The sequence below is a fragment of the Pongo abelii genome, chromosome 19, assembly GCF_028885655.2.
Source record: "Pongo abelii isolate AG06213 chromosome 19, NHGRI_mPonAbe1-v2.0_pri, whole genome shotgun sequence".
NCBI lineage: Eukaryota > Metazoa > Chordata > Mammalia > Primates > Hominidae > Pongo > Pongo abelii.
The window spans coordinates 68238047-68252267 of record NC_072004.2 but is presented as its reverse complement, the minus strand read 5'-3'; the positions used below and the strand labels follow the sequence as shown (position 1 = coordinate 68252267).

The window sequence follows — 14221 nt, the reverse complement described above, 5'->3', positions numbered from 1 at the left end:
AGGAAGCGGTGGCATTGCTTCAAGTCCGAGAAGGAATGTTGAACAGCCACCTTCCCCGGGTCACCCCTGCATCCACCCAGAATGTGCTCCAATCAGGGATGATGGTGGACTCCGAGTTAAGCATCCCATCTCCTTTATTAGGAATTTCTGGTTCATGAAGACTTGCATGAGGCCTCCTACCCTAGAGCTCTCAGAATTCCCCATTAATAGAGAATCCTAGTTTTCCCACAGGCCTTTTGTCCAGAACCACCAGAGACACATTAGCTAGTGGGTACAGCTGTCAGCTGCCTTTAACAGGGCAAGCATGCACGGGATGCCATTCGTGGGACAGGTATAGGGGAAGAGGATTTTCCTAGGAAGGGAAGCGAGAGTGAGGAAAGTCAGATGACAGAGAAGCCCCTGAGTAAGTTTATAGGGAGGACAACCGTGTAAACCACAAAATAAAGGAAGTAGAATGTATTTCATTTTATTATAAAGCAGTGCTCCCAAACTTTCCACAGCGTACACCTCGAGGGCAGAGAACTAACATCCAAGCACCCCTGGATGGTGGATGGGACCCACTTCTGGGTAACCTGATGAGGAAACTCTAGTGTAGAAATTAGGGACGTGGTCTTCAGAGCAGAGGGCTTGGTTCAAGTCCCTGTTCTGCCACTTACTAACTGCATGACCTTGAGCAAGCCACTTAATTTCTCTGCTCCTTCTCTGTGAAATGGGCACAATGTGGTCAGGAGTAAAGGAACTAATACATGTACAGCACTCAGCACAAAGCCTGGCACACAGCAGGCTCTCACCAGGTGCCATTCTCAGCACAACTGCTTGGTTGAGCTACTGTGGCAGTGGCAGGTTGTGCCCCAAGGGGGTGGGCTCAGGAGCCCATGCAGCAAGAGGCAGTGACCAAGGAGGCAGGGGATAATAGCCTTATCTTTTCAGGATCTCTGCTTTGGACCTGGAGAATAGAGAGAGACTCTGCTCCTATCAGATCCCAAGTTGGGAAAACTAAGGACGAAGCTGGTGACTGACATCTGAAATGGAATCCTCTGCATCTCCAAGTGGCCCTATACCTGACAATATCATTATTAGTGAAAACCAAGTGACAAACGCACTCCCCGACCCCAAGTTCTTCCACATCTCCCATGGAGGAGAGCACAGCCAATAGGGCAGAGTGTATTTATGTGCAGGGCTGGCTAAACAGGCTGGCTATGAGTCCGGAACAGGGTCAGGATCTGGCTTCCCATTGGCCGACATGATAGAATCCTTCTCGCGTTGCTCTCTGATGTACTGGTCCAACAGAGTGGTCAGCTGGAGGGGCTGGTGCTGGAGCAGGGAGTGGGTCTGGGCTGTGAGGCGGGTGAGGCCTCCTACAAGCTCCCCCTGCACCAGGGGCAGGCTGGGGAGCTTGGAGTAGTTGATAAAGCCCTGCCTGCTGAGGATGGTGTCATCAATGCAGCCACCTGGAAGAACACAGGGTCAGTTGGGCTCCTTGCAGATGCCTTTCTTCTCTGAAAACAATGTTCTGACCCTAGGAACTTGCTCTCCATTGCCCTTCTCAAAATCCTGCCTTCCCCAGGACCTGGGTTCCACTGTGCCCCACACCACACCCACTCCGCTTGGGATCGATCCCTACTTCTTCACTCTTCCCTCAGAAAACTCTTAATGTATCCACCTGGCCCTGACCCCTATTAAGTCAGTGTTTCCTAAACTTCCTTGTAAATAAGAATCAGGCGGCCAGGTGTGATGGCTCATGCCTGTAATCCCAGCACTTTGGGAGGCCGAGGCAGGCAGATCACCTGAGGTCAGGAGTTCGAGACCAGCCTGGCCAACATGGAGAAACCCCGTCTCTACTAAAAATACAAAAATTAGCCAGGCGTGGTGGCGAGCGCCTGTAATCCCAACCACTCGGGAGGCTGAGGCAGGAGAATCATTTGAACCTGGGAGGCAGAGGTTACAGTAAGCTGAGATCGTGCCATTGCACTCCAGTCTGGGTGACAAGAGCGAAACTTCGTCTCAAAAAAAAAAAAAAAAGAATCAGGATGAGGTCGGGTATGGTGGCTCAGGCCTGTAATCCCAGCACTTTGGGAGACCAAGGTGGGTGGATCTACCTGAGGTCAGGAGTTTGAGATGAGCCTGGCCAACATGGTGAAATCCCGTCTCTACTGAAAATACAAAAATTAGCCAGGCATGGTGGCAAGCGCCTGTAATCCCAGCTACTTGGGAGGCTGAGGCAAGAGAATCGCTTAAACCCGGGAGGCAGAGGTTGCAGTGAGCTGAGATTGCGCCATTGCACTCCAGCCTGGGCAACAAGAGTGAAACTCCATCTCAAAAAAACAAAGAATCAGGCTGGATGCAGTGGCTAATGCCTGTAATCCCAACACTTCAGGAGGCCAAGGGGGGATAACTGCTTGAGCCTAGCAGTTCAAGACCAGCCTGGGCAACATGGTGAATACAAATACAAAAAATACAAAAATTAGCTGGACATGGTGGCATGCGCCTGTAGTCCCAGCTACTTAGGAAGTTAAGGTGGGAGGATGGATTAAGCCAAGGAGGTCCAGGCTGCTGTGAGCCATGACCGGACCACTGCACTCCAGCCTGGGCAATGGGAGTGAGACCCTGAATCATGGAATGGAGGGAAGTAATGGGGAACTATTGTTTAATGGGTGCAGAGTTTCATTGTTAGAAGATAAAACATTCTGGAGATGGACGGTGGTGATGTTGTATAGCATTATGAATGTACTTAACACTGAACTGTACATTTTTAAATGGTTAAGATGGCAAATTTTGTGTATTTTACAATTAAAAAATTGAATAAATATTATGGAGTGTTGAGGGGATATTAAAATTGCTGGGAGCAGTGGCTCATGCCTGTAACCCCAGCACTTTGGGAGGCTGAGGTGGTGGATCACCTGAGGTCAGGAGATCGAGACCAGCCTGGCCAACACGGTGAAACCCCATCTCTACTAAAAATACAAAAAAAAAAAAAAATTAGCTGGGCGTGGTGGCAGGTGCCTGTAATCCCAGCTACTTGAGACGCTGAGGCAGGAGAATTGCTTGAACCCAGGAGACAGAGGTTGCGGTGAGCTAAGACTGTGCCACTGCACTCCAGCCTGGGTGATAGAGGGAGACTCCATCTCAAAAAAAAAAAAAAAAAAAGAAATCAGATTCCTGTCCCGCCCCCTCCCTACAGAGACCTGTGAAATCTGGATTTCCAAGGGACATGTGCAGTATTCTCTGCCCCTTAAGTGAGTCAGCATCAGGGGAGTCTGGGAAACACTGGTCACTGGCCCTCGGCACCCTTTACTTGGGCTACTTGTTTTAAATACCTTCATCTGTAAGGGTTTCAGCACCTACTACCCTACTGTTAGACTCAAGGTATCTGAATTTTCTCTCCCTGCTCCATGTCTGCCTTTCCTAGTCTTCCCTCCAGTGCAGAAGTGACCTGCGGTAGTGAGACAACACAGGTGTGGGAGTGACAGTCGGCCCTCAATAAATGTGCTGTTTACTCAGGCTCCATCCGTGAAAGGATGCTCTCTCCAAGAACGTTCACGGTTTTACCAAGACAAGCCTAGCAGATGGCAGCAGGCCCCTCTTCACCCCACCCCTAACTGGCAGGGGTGCTTGCTCACCTAGCAGCGGCAGGAATGGCACAGTCCTTAAGATCCGTACCATCTCCTTGACTTTGGGCTCTTCACTGACCAGCAGCATGTTGTGCCCCACAAAAAGGGGCAGCAGATTTTGGTACTTGGAATCCTCCAGGAAGGGCTTCAGGACCTGGGACAGCAGGAAAAAATGGCTTATCAGGGACAAGTGGGAGGAAGAGCTACCTCGTGGGTCATGGGCCACATTAGGCTGAGAGTGCAACCTAAGGGTCTTCTCAGCCCCTAATCATAGGTTAGACACCAGATTAGAGGGTGACTCATGGAGAGGAGGAGTAAGAAGTATCATCACTGGGGAGCAGATGGTGAGGTATGAGTCTGGTCGGGGTGGGGGGAAGATGGGCAACCCATGCCAAGGGGCCTGCTCCCTACCTGGTTGGGGAAGACCTTCATCAGGATCTTGTGTTTCCGCAGCTGGTGTCGCATAAGAAGCTTGTCCTCTGCACTGAGAGCCACATTCTGGCAGACGGCTATCATTCGGTTGTCCTGGAAAACTGCTGCTATCTCCCGGCGGAGAAGCCTGATGAGGCCTGTCTCCTGAAGTTGGAAAGCAATGACCAAGGGTACATCAGCTGTCACTTCTCCTGGCAACCCTGCTCCCTCTGTGGTAGGTTCTAGGGCTTCCAGTGATGTCCAGATGTGCAAAATATTGGGGAACAAGTAGGATAATTGGGCCTCTGACTCTCAGAGACATGTAACATCTCCCACTACTCTAACCTTTTCACTTTCATTAGATAATTGCAGTCTTTAGCAGTGTTTTTCAAACCTGAGGATGCTCAGTTCCACTCCCCCGAAAACAGGCCTGCAGTCTGCCTCAGTCAACAGTGCTTGACAATAATATTGCTAAAATTACTTCAATTATCAATCTGATACTATACTCATGTTGAATTATTTTGCCAATCATAAATATAACTCTTTTGCAGTGTTAGTTTAAAATTGAGAAATTTGGCTGGGCACAGTGGCTCATGCCTAAATCCCAGCACTTTGGGAGGCCAAGGCAGGCGGATTGCTTGAGGTCAGGAGTTCGAGACCAGCCTGGCCAACATAGCGAAACCCTGTCTCTATTAAAAATACAAAAAATTAGCTGAGCATGGTGGCATGCGCCTATAATCCCGGTTACTCAGGAGGCTGAGGCAAAGAATCACTTGAACCCAGGAGGCAGAGTTTGCAATGGGCCAAGAATGTCCCACTGCACTCCAGCCTGGGTGACAGAATGAGACTCTGTCTCATGAAAAAAAAAAAAAAAAGGCCAGGCGGGGTGGCTCATGCCTGTAATCCCAGCACTTTGGGAGGCCAAGGCAGGCAGATCACGAAGTCAGGAGATCAAGACCATCCTGGCTAACATGGTGAAACCCCGTCTCTACTAAAGATGCAAAAATTAGTCAGGCATGGTGACGCACGCCTGTAATCCCAGCTACTCAGGAGGCTGAGGCAGGAGAATCACTTAAATCCAGAAGGCGGAGGCTGCAGTGAGCCAAGATCGCGCCATTGCACTCCAGCTTGGGCAACAAGAGCAATACTCCATCTCAAAAAAAAAAAAAAAAAAAAGATTGGAGAGATACTCTCTCCCCAACCCCACCTGCTAGGGTAGCTCTCACACCCACATTTTTGGAGACAAGAAGGAAATTCAGGAGGCTCACCCAATCCAGAGCCCAAAAGCCAATATAGAATCAAGTGCGGATTTCATCTTAAAGTATCTGGATCAGGCAGTCAAATTGAAATAATGACGTGAGTGACAATGGCTGAGTGTCCTACTTCACCATGCCCAGAGACAAGATTACTTTAATCCACCATCCCACCACCAAGTGACATGTATCCAAACTCCTCCTTACCTCCTGTGGGGGGCTGGGAGGAGATGGCAGGCATGATGGGTGGATGGCTGGTTTTGGGGGGATATATTCAGTCACAGCCATCAGCTTCTGCCGCTGAAAGTGCATCACACGACGGTGGCGGGTAACAGCCTTGGAGCCATAGCGGACAGTCTGGAGGGTAGGCAGCCGGCCTGGGTGGGGATATAGCAACATGGTTAGAGGCAACCTCTTGGAGGCCCTAGTTTATCCCAGATGGAGAAAAACCACACCCTCCAGCAGAGAAAAGCACAGCTCACAGAGCTAGACTCAGCACAAGAGTGGGACAAGGAACTGTCTGCCAAAAGTCCTGAATTTCCAAAGCTTCTCTTCTCTTTCAGTAAGTGACCCGAGGTCAATTACTTAATCTCTTGAGGCTCCCATTTCTCCAGCTCTTCTCAATGTGCAGAAATGTGAGAAAAAAATTAGAACAAAGGAGAAAATATTTTGAACACATTAAGAAAAGGGGGGGCTGGGTGCGGTGGCTGACACCTGTAATCCCAGCACTTTGGTAGGCCGAAGCAGGCGAGATCACCTGAGGTCAGGAGTTCGAGACCAGCCTGCCCAACACAGTGAAACCCCATCTCTACTAAAAATACAAAAATTAGCCACGCGTGGTGGTGTGTACCTGTAATCCCAGCTACTTGAGAGGCTGAGGCAGGAGAATCGCTTGAACCCAGGAGGTGGAGGTTGCAGTGAGCCAAGATCATGCCACTGCACTCCAGCGTGGGCACAGAGTGAGACTCCGTCTCAGAAAAAAAAAAAAAAAAGAAAGAAAGAAAAAGGGGATAAGGTTAAATAAACTTTTTCTTAAAATGGTCAAACAGTAAATATTTTAAGTTTGGGGCCCATGTAATCTGTCTCTAACACTTAACTCTGCCAAAAGCAGCCACAGACAATATGTAAAGAGATAGCAGAAGCTATGTACCAATAGAATTTTATAAAACACAGTGACTGGCCCTGCCATAATATGCCAACCCCTGGTCTAATCTAGTGGCTCTCAAGGTATGCCCCACCTCCACCCCAACCAGCAACATCAGCATCATTTGAGAGCTTGTTAGAAATAGAAATTTTGCTGGGTGTGGTGGCTCACGCCTGTAATCCCAACACTTTGGGAGGCCAAGGTGGGCAGCTCACTTGAGGTCAGGAATTCAAGACCAACCTGGCCAACATGGTGAAACCCCGTCTCTAACTAAACTACAAAAATTAGCCAGGCGTGGTGGCACACACCTGTAGTCCCAGCTACTCGGGTGGCTGAGCCATGAGAATTGCTTGAACCAAAGAGGCAGAGGTTGCAGTGAGCCGAGATTGTGCCATTGCACTCCGGCACTCCGGCCTGGGTGACAGAGCAAGACTGTCTCAAAAAAAAAAAGAAAGAAAAATAAACATAAATTCTCAGGCCCTGCCTAGACCTACTGAATCAGCAACTCTGGGGTGGAGCCTAGCAAATAGTGTTTTTTCTTTGTTTTGTTTTGTAGAGACCAGGTTTCACTATGTTACCAAGACTGGTCACAAATAGTGTTTTAACAAGCCCTCCTGGTGATGCTGACGCATGCTAAAGTTTGAAAACCACTGCTCTAACCGCTGCTCTGACAGCCTCTCCTATGATTTCAAGAGGAGAAAAAAATGTTACACCATTCTCACAGCTCTCAGACAAGTTTCTCTTTCCTCCTCTCTTCCTGTTTACAGGTAATGCTACAGAGCACCCCACAGAAAACAAGGGAGGCACTCAAAAGCCCTGAGACAAAGTGACCACTTAATCCTCAACACAAGGGCCAAGACTAGAACTTTCCACTTTCAGTCATTCCCAAGACTGGGATGTGACCTCAGAAAAAGGTCCAGATAGAAGGCGGCTCTAACAGTCAGAGAGTATGGATATTTGCTAGGGTAAGAGGTCTTATTGCCAGCAGCCACAAAACCTAACTGTTAAGACCGCAGGCAGGCTTTGGAATCAAATTAAACTGGAATTTTTTTTTTTTTTTTTTGAGATGGAGTCTCGCTCTGTCGCCCAGTCTGGAGTGCAGCAACGCGATCTCGGCTCACTGCAACCTCTGCCTCCTGGGTGTAAGCAATTCTCACGCCTCAGCCTCCTGAATAGCTGGGACTACAGGCACGCGCCACCACACCCAGCTCATTTTTGTATTTTTAGTAGAGTTGGGGTTTCGCCATGTTGGCCAGGCTGGTCTCAATTTCTTGACCTCAGGTGTTCCCTCCGCCTCAGCCTCCCAAAGTGCTGGGATTACAAGCGTGAGCCACCGCGCCCAGCCGAAACTGGATTTTAATCTCTCTTCCGCCAATTACTAGCTGTGACCTTGGCCACCCAACTGGTCTGAACTTCAGTTGCTGCGTCTGTAAAGAGGAGATGCGAATGTCTTTCTCACAGGGTGCTTTAGATTTAAATGATTTAAAAGATTTAAATTAGCTAACACATATAAAAATAGTTATCACAGTGCCTGGCCTATATTAAGTGCTCAAATCCATTCATTAAACAAATATTTACTGCACGCTTACTAACATCAAGCACCATGCCACCTGCTGGCTATGCTGAATGACATGGTTCTGCCCTTACGGAGTTTAATAGAGGAAACAAGCAACTAAACAAATGCAAAATTACAGATTGCGACGGGGCTAAGGAGTCAAGGGAAGACCTGAGGTGACATTTAGGCTGACACATTAAGATGGAGACATAATGCAAAGGTCTGGGCGAGGAGTGGTCCAGGCAAAAGAAACGCTGGAGACAGACAACAGCTGGACGTTGTTGCTGTGATTACCAATCTGGAGTCACATGGAACCGGACGGGGTAAGGAGGCCAGCGATCTAGCTGGGGTCAGAGATTATGGGAAGAATCAGTAGTAGAGGAGGGCAGATGAGGACTAGAGAGCGGCAGCAAGACACGCCGTGAGGAACTGCGCCACTCCTTACCCGCCTGGGGCAGGAGACCCCCTCGCAGCATCCCCGCCACGGCCGCAGCCATCGCCACCGCAAGAATGGACGGAAGCCGAGTGGAGACGGAAAGAGCTAAGGATTGTGGGGTAGCGAACCCCGGGGCCGGAAGCAGTGGGCGTACCCGCCGGCTGTAGCTGTAACACGCATGCGCTAAGCCGGGCCAACGGAACTCGCCTTTACCTCCCCACTCGGCGTCCAGTCTCTTAGCAACGACTCCGGCTTCCTAGGAACTGCTCCTTTCTCAACCATTCCTGCCCACAACACCCCAGCTTGCTACAAGCAAAGCCCCTCCACACCCCTCAAACTCCAGACCCTTCACATCAATTTACTGTTGTCTTCGACCTCACCCAAGCAATTTTCTCTGAATCAACCCCTTTTCCTCCTCTCCCAAGTCTCTGAGTTTCTCTCTCCTCCTGCCATCCTGAGTTCTGCCATCCTTAGGGGCCGCCCAGGCTGCTAGGCTCCTTTTCGTTCCTCTCCCGCCTCAGACCAGCAGCCTTTTATTTTAGATCATGTCTGGAGGTGAGTAGGGAGGTGGGACGGTGGGTAGAACAGTTGGAAAACAGCGGGGTAAGGCCTCCAAGAGTGAGGAAATGTCACAGTTGGACTCATCTTTTCACAGGGAAGTCAGCCCAGGGTCCAGAGGAAGGGGGCGTCTGCATCACTGAAGCCCTTATCACTAAGCGGAACTTGACTTTCCCTGAAGATGAGGAACTGTCAGAGAAGATGTGAGTGCATGGGGGAGAAAAGGTGTGCTAGAAGTTTGAAACACTCAGGTCCCTGAGGTGTACTGATTTGTCAACTGATCTTTGTCTCTGTCCTTACTTACTCCACACAGTCAGTGGTAATGCCCGGTTGATTTTCCCTTCTTAAAAATAATTCCATTTCTTTTTCACCATCCTCACTCAACTGTCTTAGATAAGGCCGTGTTCACCTCTCTCCTATACACCCAGCACTTTGGGAGGCTGAGGCAGGAGGATCACTTGAGCCCAGGAGTTTGAGACCAGCCTGGGCAATAGAGACAGAATCCTGTCTCTAAAAATAAAAATAAACTAGCTGAGCATGGTGGTGCACACCTGTAGTCCTAGGTGGCTGAGGCAGGAGGATCACTTGAACCCAGGTACCTGTGGCTGCAGTAAGCTATGATCATGCCATTGTACGCCAGCCTGGGCAACAGGGTGAGACCCTATTTCTAAAACAAACAAACAAAAAGTAAAATATTTTTAATTACTTTTTAGAGATGGGGTCTTGCTGTGTTGGCCAGACTAGTCTTGAACTCCTCAAACAATCCTCCTACTTCAGCCTCCTGAGTAGCCAAAGTGATCCTTTTAAATAACAAATCTAATCAGGCACTCACTGATAGAAACCTCCTCCCAAATAAATCCCAGTGCCTAAGCATGAGTTGACTTCTGTTTTTCAGCCTTATTTCTGGCCACTCTCCACAAGTGTACAATTTCCCACACTGTGTACTCACACCTTAGTACCTTACTACTCAGAGTATGTGTGGGCGGGAGGGGTGCAGGGGTAGGGCAGCAGCATTGGCATCACAGGGGGCTTGTTAGAAGTGGAGCATCTCAGCCCCTCCGCCCGATCTACTGAATTAGAATCTGCATGGGCATATCGGAGTTTCGGAAGGGCTGTATTAGCACATACTATTCCTTCTGCTTGAAATGCCTTCTCCCCATATCCCCCTACCTTCATGGCTGATGCCTACTCATCTGTCACCTCCTCTAGGAAGCATTCCCTGATTCCTCCTACTCTGAACTTAGTGCACAGCCTATGTACTCCCTTTGTCCCCTGTACTTGCTTCTGTTATCCACTTGTCAGAGATGCTTGGCCTTGTTCTTCTTTCTTTCTTTCTTCTTCCTCTTCGTTATTCTTTCTCCTTCTTTCCCTTCTTCCTCCTCCTTCTCCTCCTTCTTCTTCCTTTCCCCTGTACTTGCCTCTGTTATCCACCTGTCATAGATGTTTGGCCTTCTTCCTCTTTTTTTTTTTTTTTTTTTGAGACGGAGTCTCACTCTGTTGCGCAGGCTGGAGTGCAATGGCATGATCTTGGCGCACTGCAACGTCTGCCTCCTGGGTTGAAGCGATTCTCCAGCCTCAGCCTCCTGAGTAGCTGGGACTACAGGTGTGCGCCACCACAGCCGGCTAATTTTTTTGTATTTTTAGTAGAGATGGGGTTTCGCCATGGTCTTGAACTCCTGACCTCAAGCAATCCACCCGTCTCGACCTCCCAAAGTGCTGGGATTACAGGCGTGAGCCACCTCGCCCAGCCTCTTTTTTTTTTTTTAAATGACATAGGGTCTTGCTCTGTCACCCAGGCTGAAGTGCAGTGGCATAATCATGGCACACTGCAGCCTCAACCTCCTGGGCTCAAGCGATCCTCCTGCCTCGGCCTCCCAAAGTGCTGGGAGTACAGGGTAAGCCACCATGGCCAGCCTGCCCTGCTTCTTTAATAGTGGTGGGCATAGACTCTGTCATTTGTCTCTAGTAGGCACTCAGCAATGTTGTGGAATGAATGAATGGGTGCATGGAACAAGTGCTTTTTCCTCCATGAACCACTCAAAAGGAAGGTGAGGAAGGATCTTTCTGCAGTGTCTCACCTCTGTCCCACCCCTGCCTCCACCATCCAAGCTGGCCAGAGGAAGGTTTCTCTTGCCTCTGAATCTCTCCAGGAACCATAAGCTGCCATCCCCAATTTCCCAGAGGGCCCTTACTCCTCTCTCTCACCCTTCCCAGTGCTAACAATAGAGATACAAGTCTGCAAGTCAAGCTAGTTTCATGATCTAGACACCACCTCAAGATGTCAAGATGTTTCTCACATCTGATTAAAATCACTGTCAACTACCGCTCCTTGAAACCCCTTCCCTCCTCCCTCTCTCCCATCCTCCCTGCTAAGAGACCACATGAGTGGTGCTCTAACACCACCCTTACTGACTCTTCTCCCAGGTTTCACACTCTTGATGTACTGCAGACTGTCCGCCTGGACCGGGAGGGGATTACTACTATCAGGAACTTAGAAGGCCTCCAGAATCTTCACAGTCTCTATCTGCAAGGGGTAACTTCTTTCTCCACCCTTCCCCTCCCCTTGACCCCTGTGGACCTAATCTCTCTCGTCTGAAAGGAGCCAACCAGGTCATCTTGCCCATCCCCTGGTGTTCAGGCAGGCAGACCTTCATTTAAACCATTCCCAGATGAATGACATAGGGTCCTGAATTGAAAGACTAATTCCCTCAAAATAGATCCTGAACATGACCTGTGCTCCCTCCACTGTTCTTTAGGCACTTCTCTTGATCTAGAAGTTCTTCTTGGCATCTACTCTAAATCTTTCATGTTAAATAGCTCCAGCCCATTTCCTGTTTTGAAGAAGAGGAAACTATGAAGATTCCTCTACATCATTCAGATCCTACTTGAAGGCTGTTTGGTGGTGGTGGTGGTGGTTGGTTGATCTTCAGCCTTTCCCTGGTTGAATATTCCCAGCTCGCTTCAACTTTCCCCATAGAAACTTTACCCATCAAGTTCCTGTATGCTCATTGTTCTCTCTGTGTATGCAAGCCACCACCAAGGCCCTTTCCATTTTCCTGGTGGCTTCTTGGTTTCCTTTTCTGATTCCCAGGCCACTCGTTGGTTGTGGAATCAGAAGAGTATACTTAGTCAGGTTTAGATACCCCAGGTTTACACCCTTAACCATCCACATGGAGAAAGAAAATCATCTTTCTTAAGGTAGTGGCAACCTGTTCAAGGAGTGGGGTGATCATTCCCAAAGTGCCAGATCTCCAGCTGCAGGAGTAGACATGGTCTTGGGGCTCTGTCCCTGTAAAGGGCCCCCGACGCATCTGATCTCAGCTTGGTTTCCCCACTTCGGTTTCTTCTTGCAGAATAAGATCCAGCAAATTGAGAACCTGGCTTGCATCCCCTCCTTGCGGTATGTGGTGGCAGGGCTCAGGCAGGGGAAGAGGGGTCGGGGGGACCTAGCCATACCCCAAAGAACTGGTTCAGATTTCTCCAAGCCTGGGTCCTTGTCAGTCAAGGACCAACAAGCCTAGATCTACTGCCTCACCCCAGAAGGCCATGTGTCCCCACTGGTCATCAGCTGCCTAGCCTAGGGGCCCCGGTGTCAGGTGCCCTCCTCTTTTCCTCCAGCTGTTCCATGATTCAGCTCTGCCTCTGTACCCCTTCCTTCTCCTACAGCTTCCTATCTCTGGCAGGAAACCAAATCAGGCAGGTGGAAAACCTCCTCGACCTCCCATGCCTCCAGTTTCTGGACCTTTCTGAGAACCTGATAGAAACGTTGAAGCTGGGTAGGAACCCACTTGCCCTGGCTCAACAAACACATCCCCTGTGGGGCCTGCCCTCCCCTCTGCACCCATCTGCCTGTGCTTCTATTAGCCATGCCCCCGCAGGTCCACATTTCATCCTCAAGGGAGTTCAAAGGGTTGTGCCTAGAGGTACTGGCTTTGGACTAGAAAGTGGGTATGAGAACCCCATTCCCATCGCTTCATGGTCTTTTGGCTAAGATCAAGTGAGAACCCCATTTCCTCTCTCTTTGCCGTGTGCAGATGAGTTCCCCCAGAGCCTTCTCATCCTCAACCTGTCTGGAAACAGCTGCACCAACCAGGATGGCTACCGGTAAGGAGTGGAGGGTGGGAAGAAAAGTCATGGCTGAGCTCCACCTGCTAACTCAGCCCAGGCCCCTCTCAGCCTGCAAACCTGGGGTCACTGTCCATGACACCTTCTCCCCCACCTCCTACCTAGCTCGTGAGCCACCACCCCTCCGGGTGTGGGTGCTGTGGTGCGTGTCTTTGCATCCTCCACGCCAGGGTGCCCTCCTGGGTAACCTCTGCTCCTTCTGCTCTGCAGCGAGCTGGTGACAGAAGCCCTGCCACTTCTCCTGGACCTGGACGGGCAGCCTGTGATGGAGCGCTGGATTTCGGATGAGGAGGATGAAGCCTCAAGCGATGAGGAGTTCCCAGAGCTGAGTGGCCCATTCTGCTCAGAACGAGGTGACCCTGCTTTCCAAGGCTTTCAGCCTCCCCAGAGCCCACCTCTGCCCTGTGGGACATGAGGGAAGCTAAGATGGCAGTGGAGTCTGGGGAGGGGAGCCCCAAGTTCAGATCAACATCTGGGCCAGAGCCAGGTGTCAGTCCTGGGCCCCAGCCTCAGGCTCCTTCCCACGAGGGACAAGGGGCCAGCCAGAGACTTCCCTGAGCCCAGGGACCCTCCTGCCGAGCCCAGGGCTCCACCCAACCTGTACCCTCCACCCCCTGGCCCCTCACAGGCTTCCTCAAGGAGCTGGAGCAGGAGCTGAGCAGGCACAGGGAGCACCGGCAACAGGCGGCCCTGACAGAGCACCTGCTGAGGATGGAGATGCAGCCCACCCTCACCGACTTGCCCTTGCTACCTAGGGTGCCCATGGCTGGGGACAGCAGCCCTTCTGCCACTCCTGGGCAAGGGGAGGAGACAGTCCCTGAGGCCGTCTCCTCACCCCAGGCCTCCTTTCCCACCAAGAAACCATGCAGTCTGATTCCCAGGGGCCACCAAAGCTCTCTCTGGGGAAGGAAGGGGGCACGAGCAGCCACAGCCCCCAAGGCCTCTGTGGCTGAGGCCCCCAGCACAACCAAAACTACGGCCAAGAGAAGCAAGAAATGATTCTCTGTCGACCTTTCTCTACTAGTGGAGAGGAGTGGGGCCTGCCCGCCTTCTCAGACCTCTGACCTGTGACAGAAGCCCATCCCCAGTAAAGTGTCTCTAGGCCCTGAGTATGCTTTTCATGTCACT

General features: G+C 50.5%; 2 protein-coding genes across 3 annotated transcripts; one reads left to right on the top strand and one right to left on the bottom strand.

The window, feature by feature from the left end:
• Nucleotides 1–441: 441 nt before the first annotated feature.
• On the bottom strand, nucleotides 442–8547 carry MRPL10 (mitochondrial ribosomal protein L10). Its single transcript, XM_002834235.5, has 5 exons — nucleotides 8420–8547; nucleotides 5483–5652; nucleotides 4023–4187; nucleotides 3621–3765; nucleotides 442–1451 (listed from the first exon to the last, which is right to left on the bottom strand). Exons 1-5 carry the CDS (start codon nucleotides 8469–8471, stop codon nucleotides 1198–1200), a joined length of 786 nt encoding a protein of 261 aa, XP_002834281.3. The 5' UTR covers nucleotides 8472–8547; the 3' UTR covers nucleotides 442–1197.
• LRRC46 (leucine rich repeat containing 46) lies at nucleotides 8523–14202 on the top strand. 2 transcript variants are annotated; one of them, XM_002834240.6, is made up of 8 exons: nucleotides 8523–8965; nucleotides 9066–9171; nucleotides 11393–11501; nucleotides 12322–12368; nucleotides 12635–12744; nucleotides 13003–13072; nucleotides 13304–13446; nucleotides 13722–14202. In XM_002834240.6, the coding sequence occupies exons 1-8, from the start codon at nucleotides 8956–8958 to the stop codon at nucleotides 14090–14092; spliced, it is 966 nt and encodes a 321-aa protein (XP_002834286.1). In that variant the 5' UTR covers nucleotides 8523–8955; the 3' UTR covers nucleotides 14093–14202. The 2 variants fall into 2 exon arrangements, with proteins under 2 accessions (XP_002834286.1, XP_054402597.1); XM_054546622.2 differs by having other exon boundaries at nucleotides 8558–8965; nucleotides 9066–9193.
• Nucleotides 14203–14221: the final 19 nt, after the last annotated feature.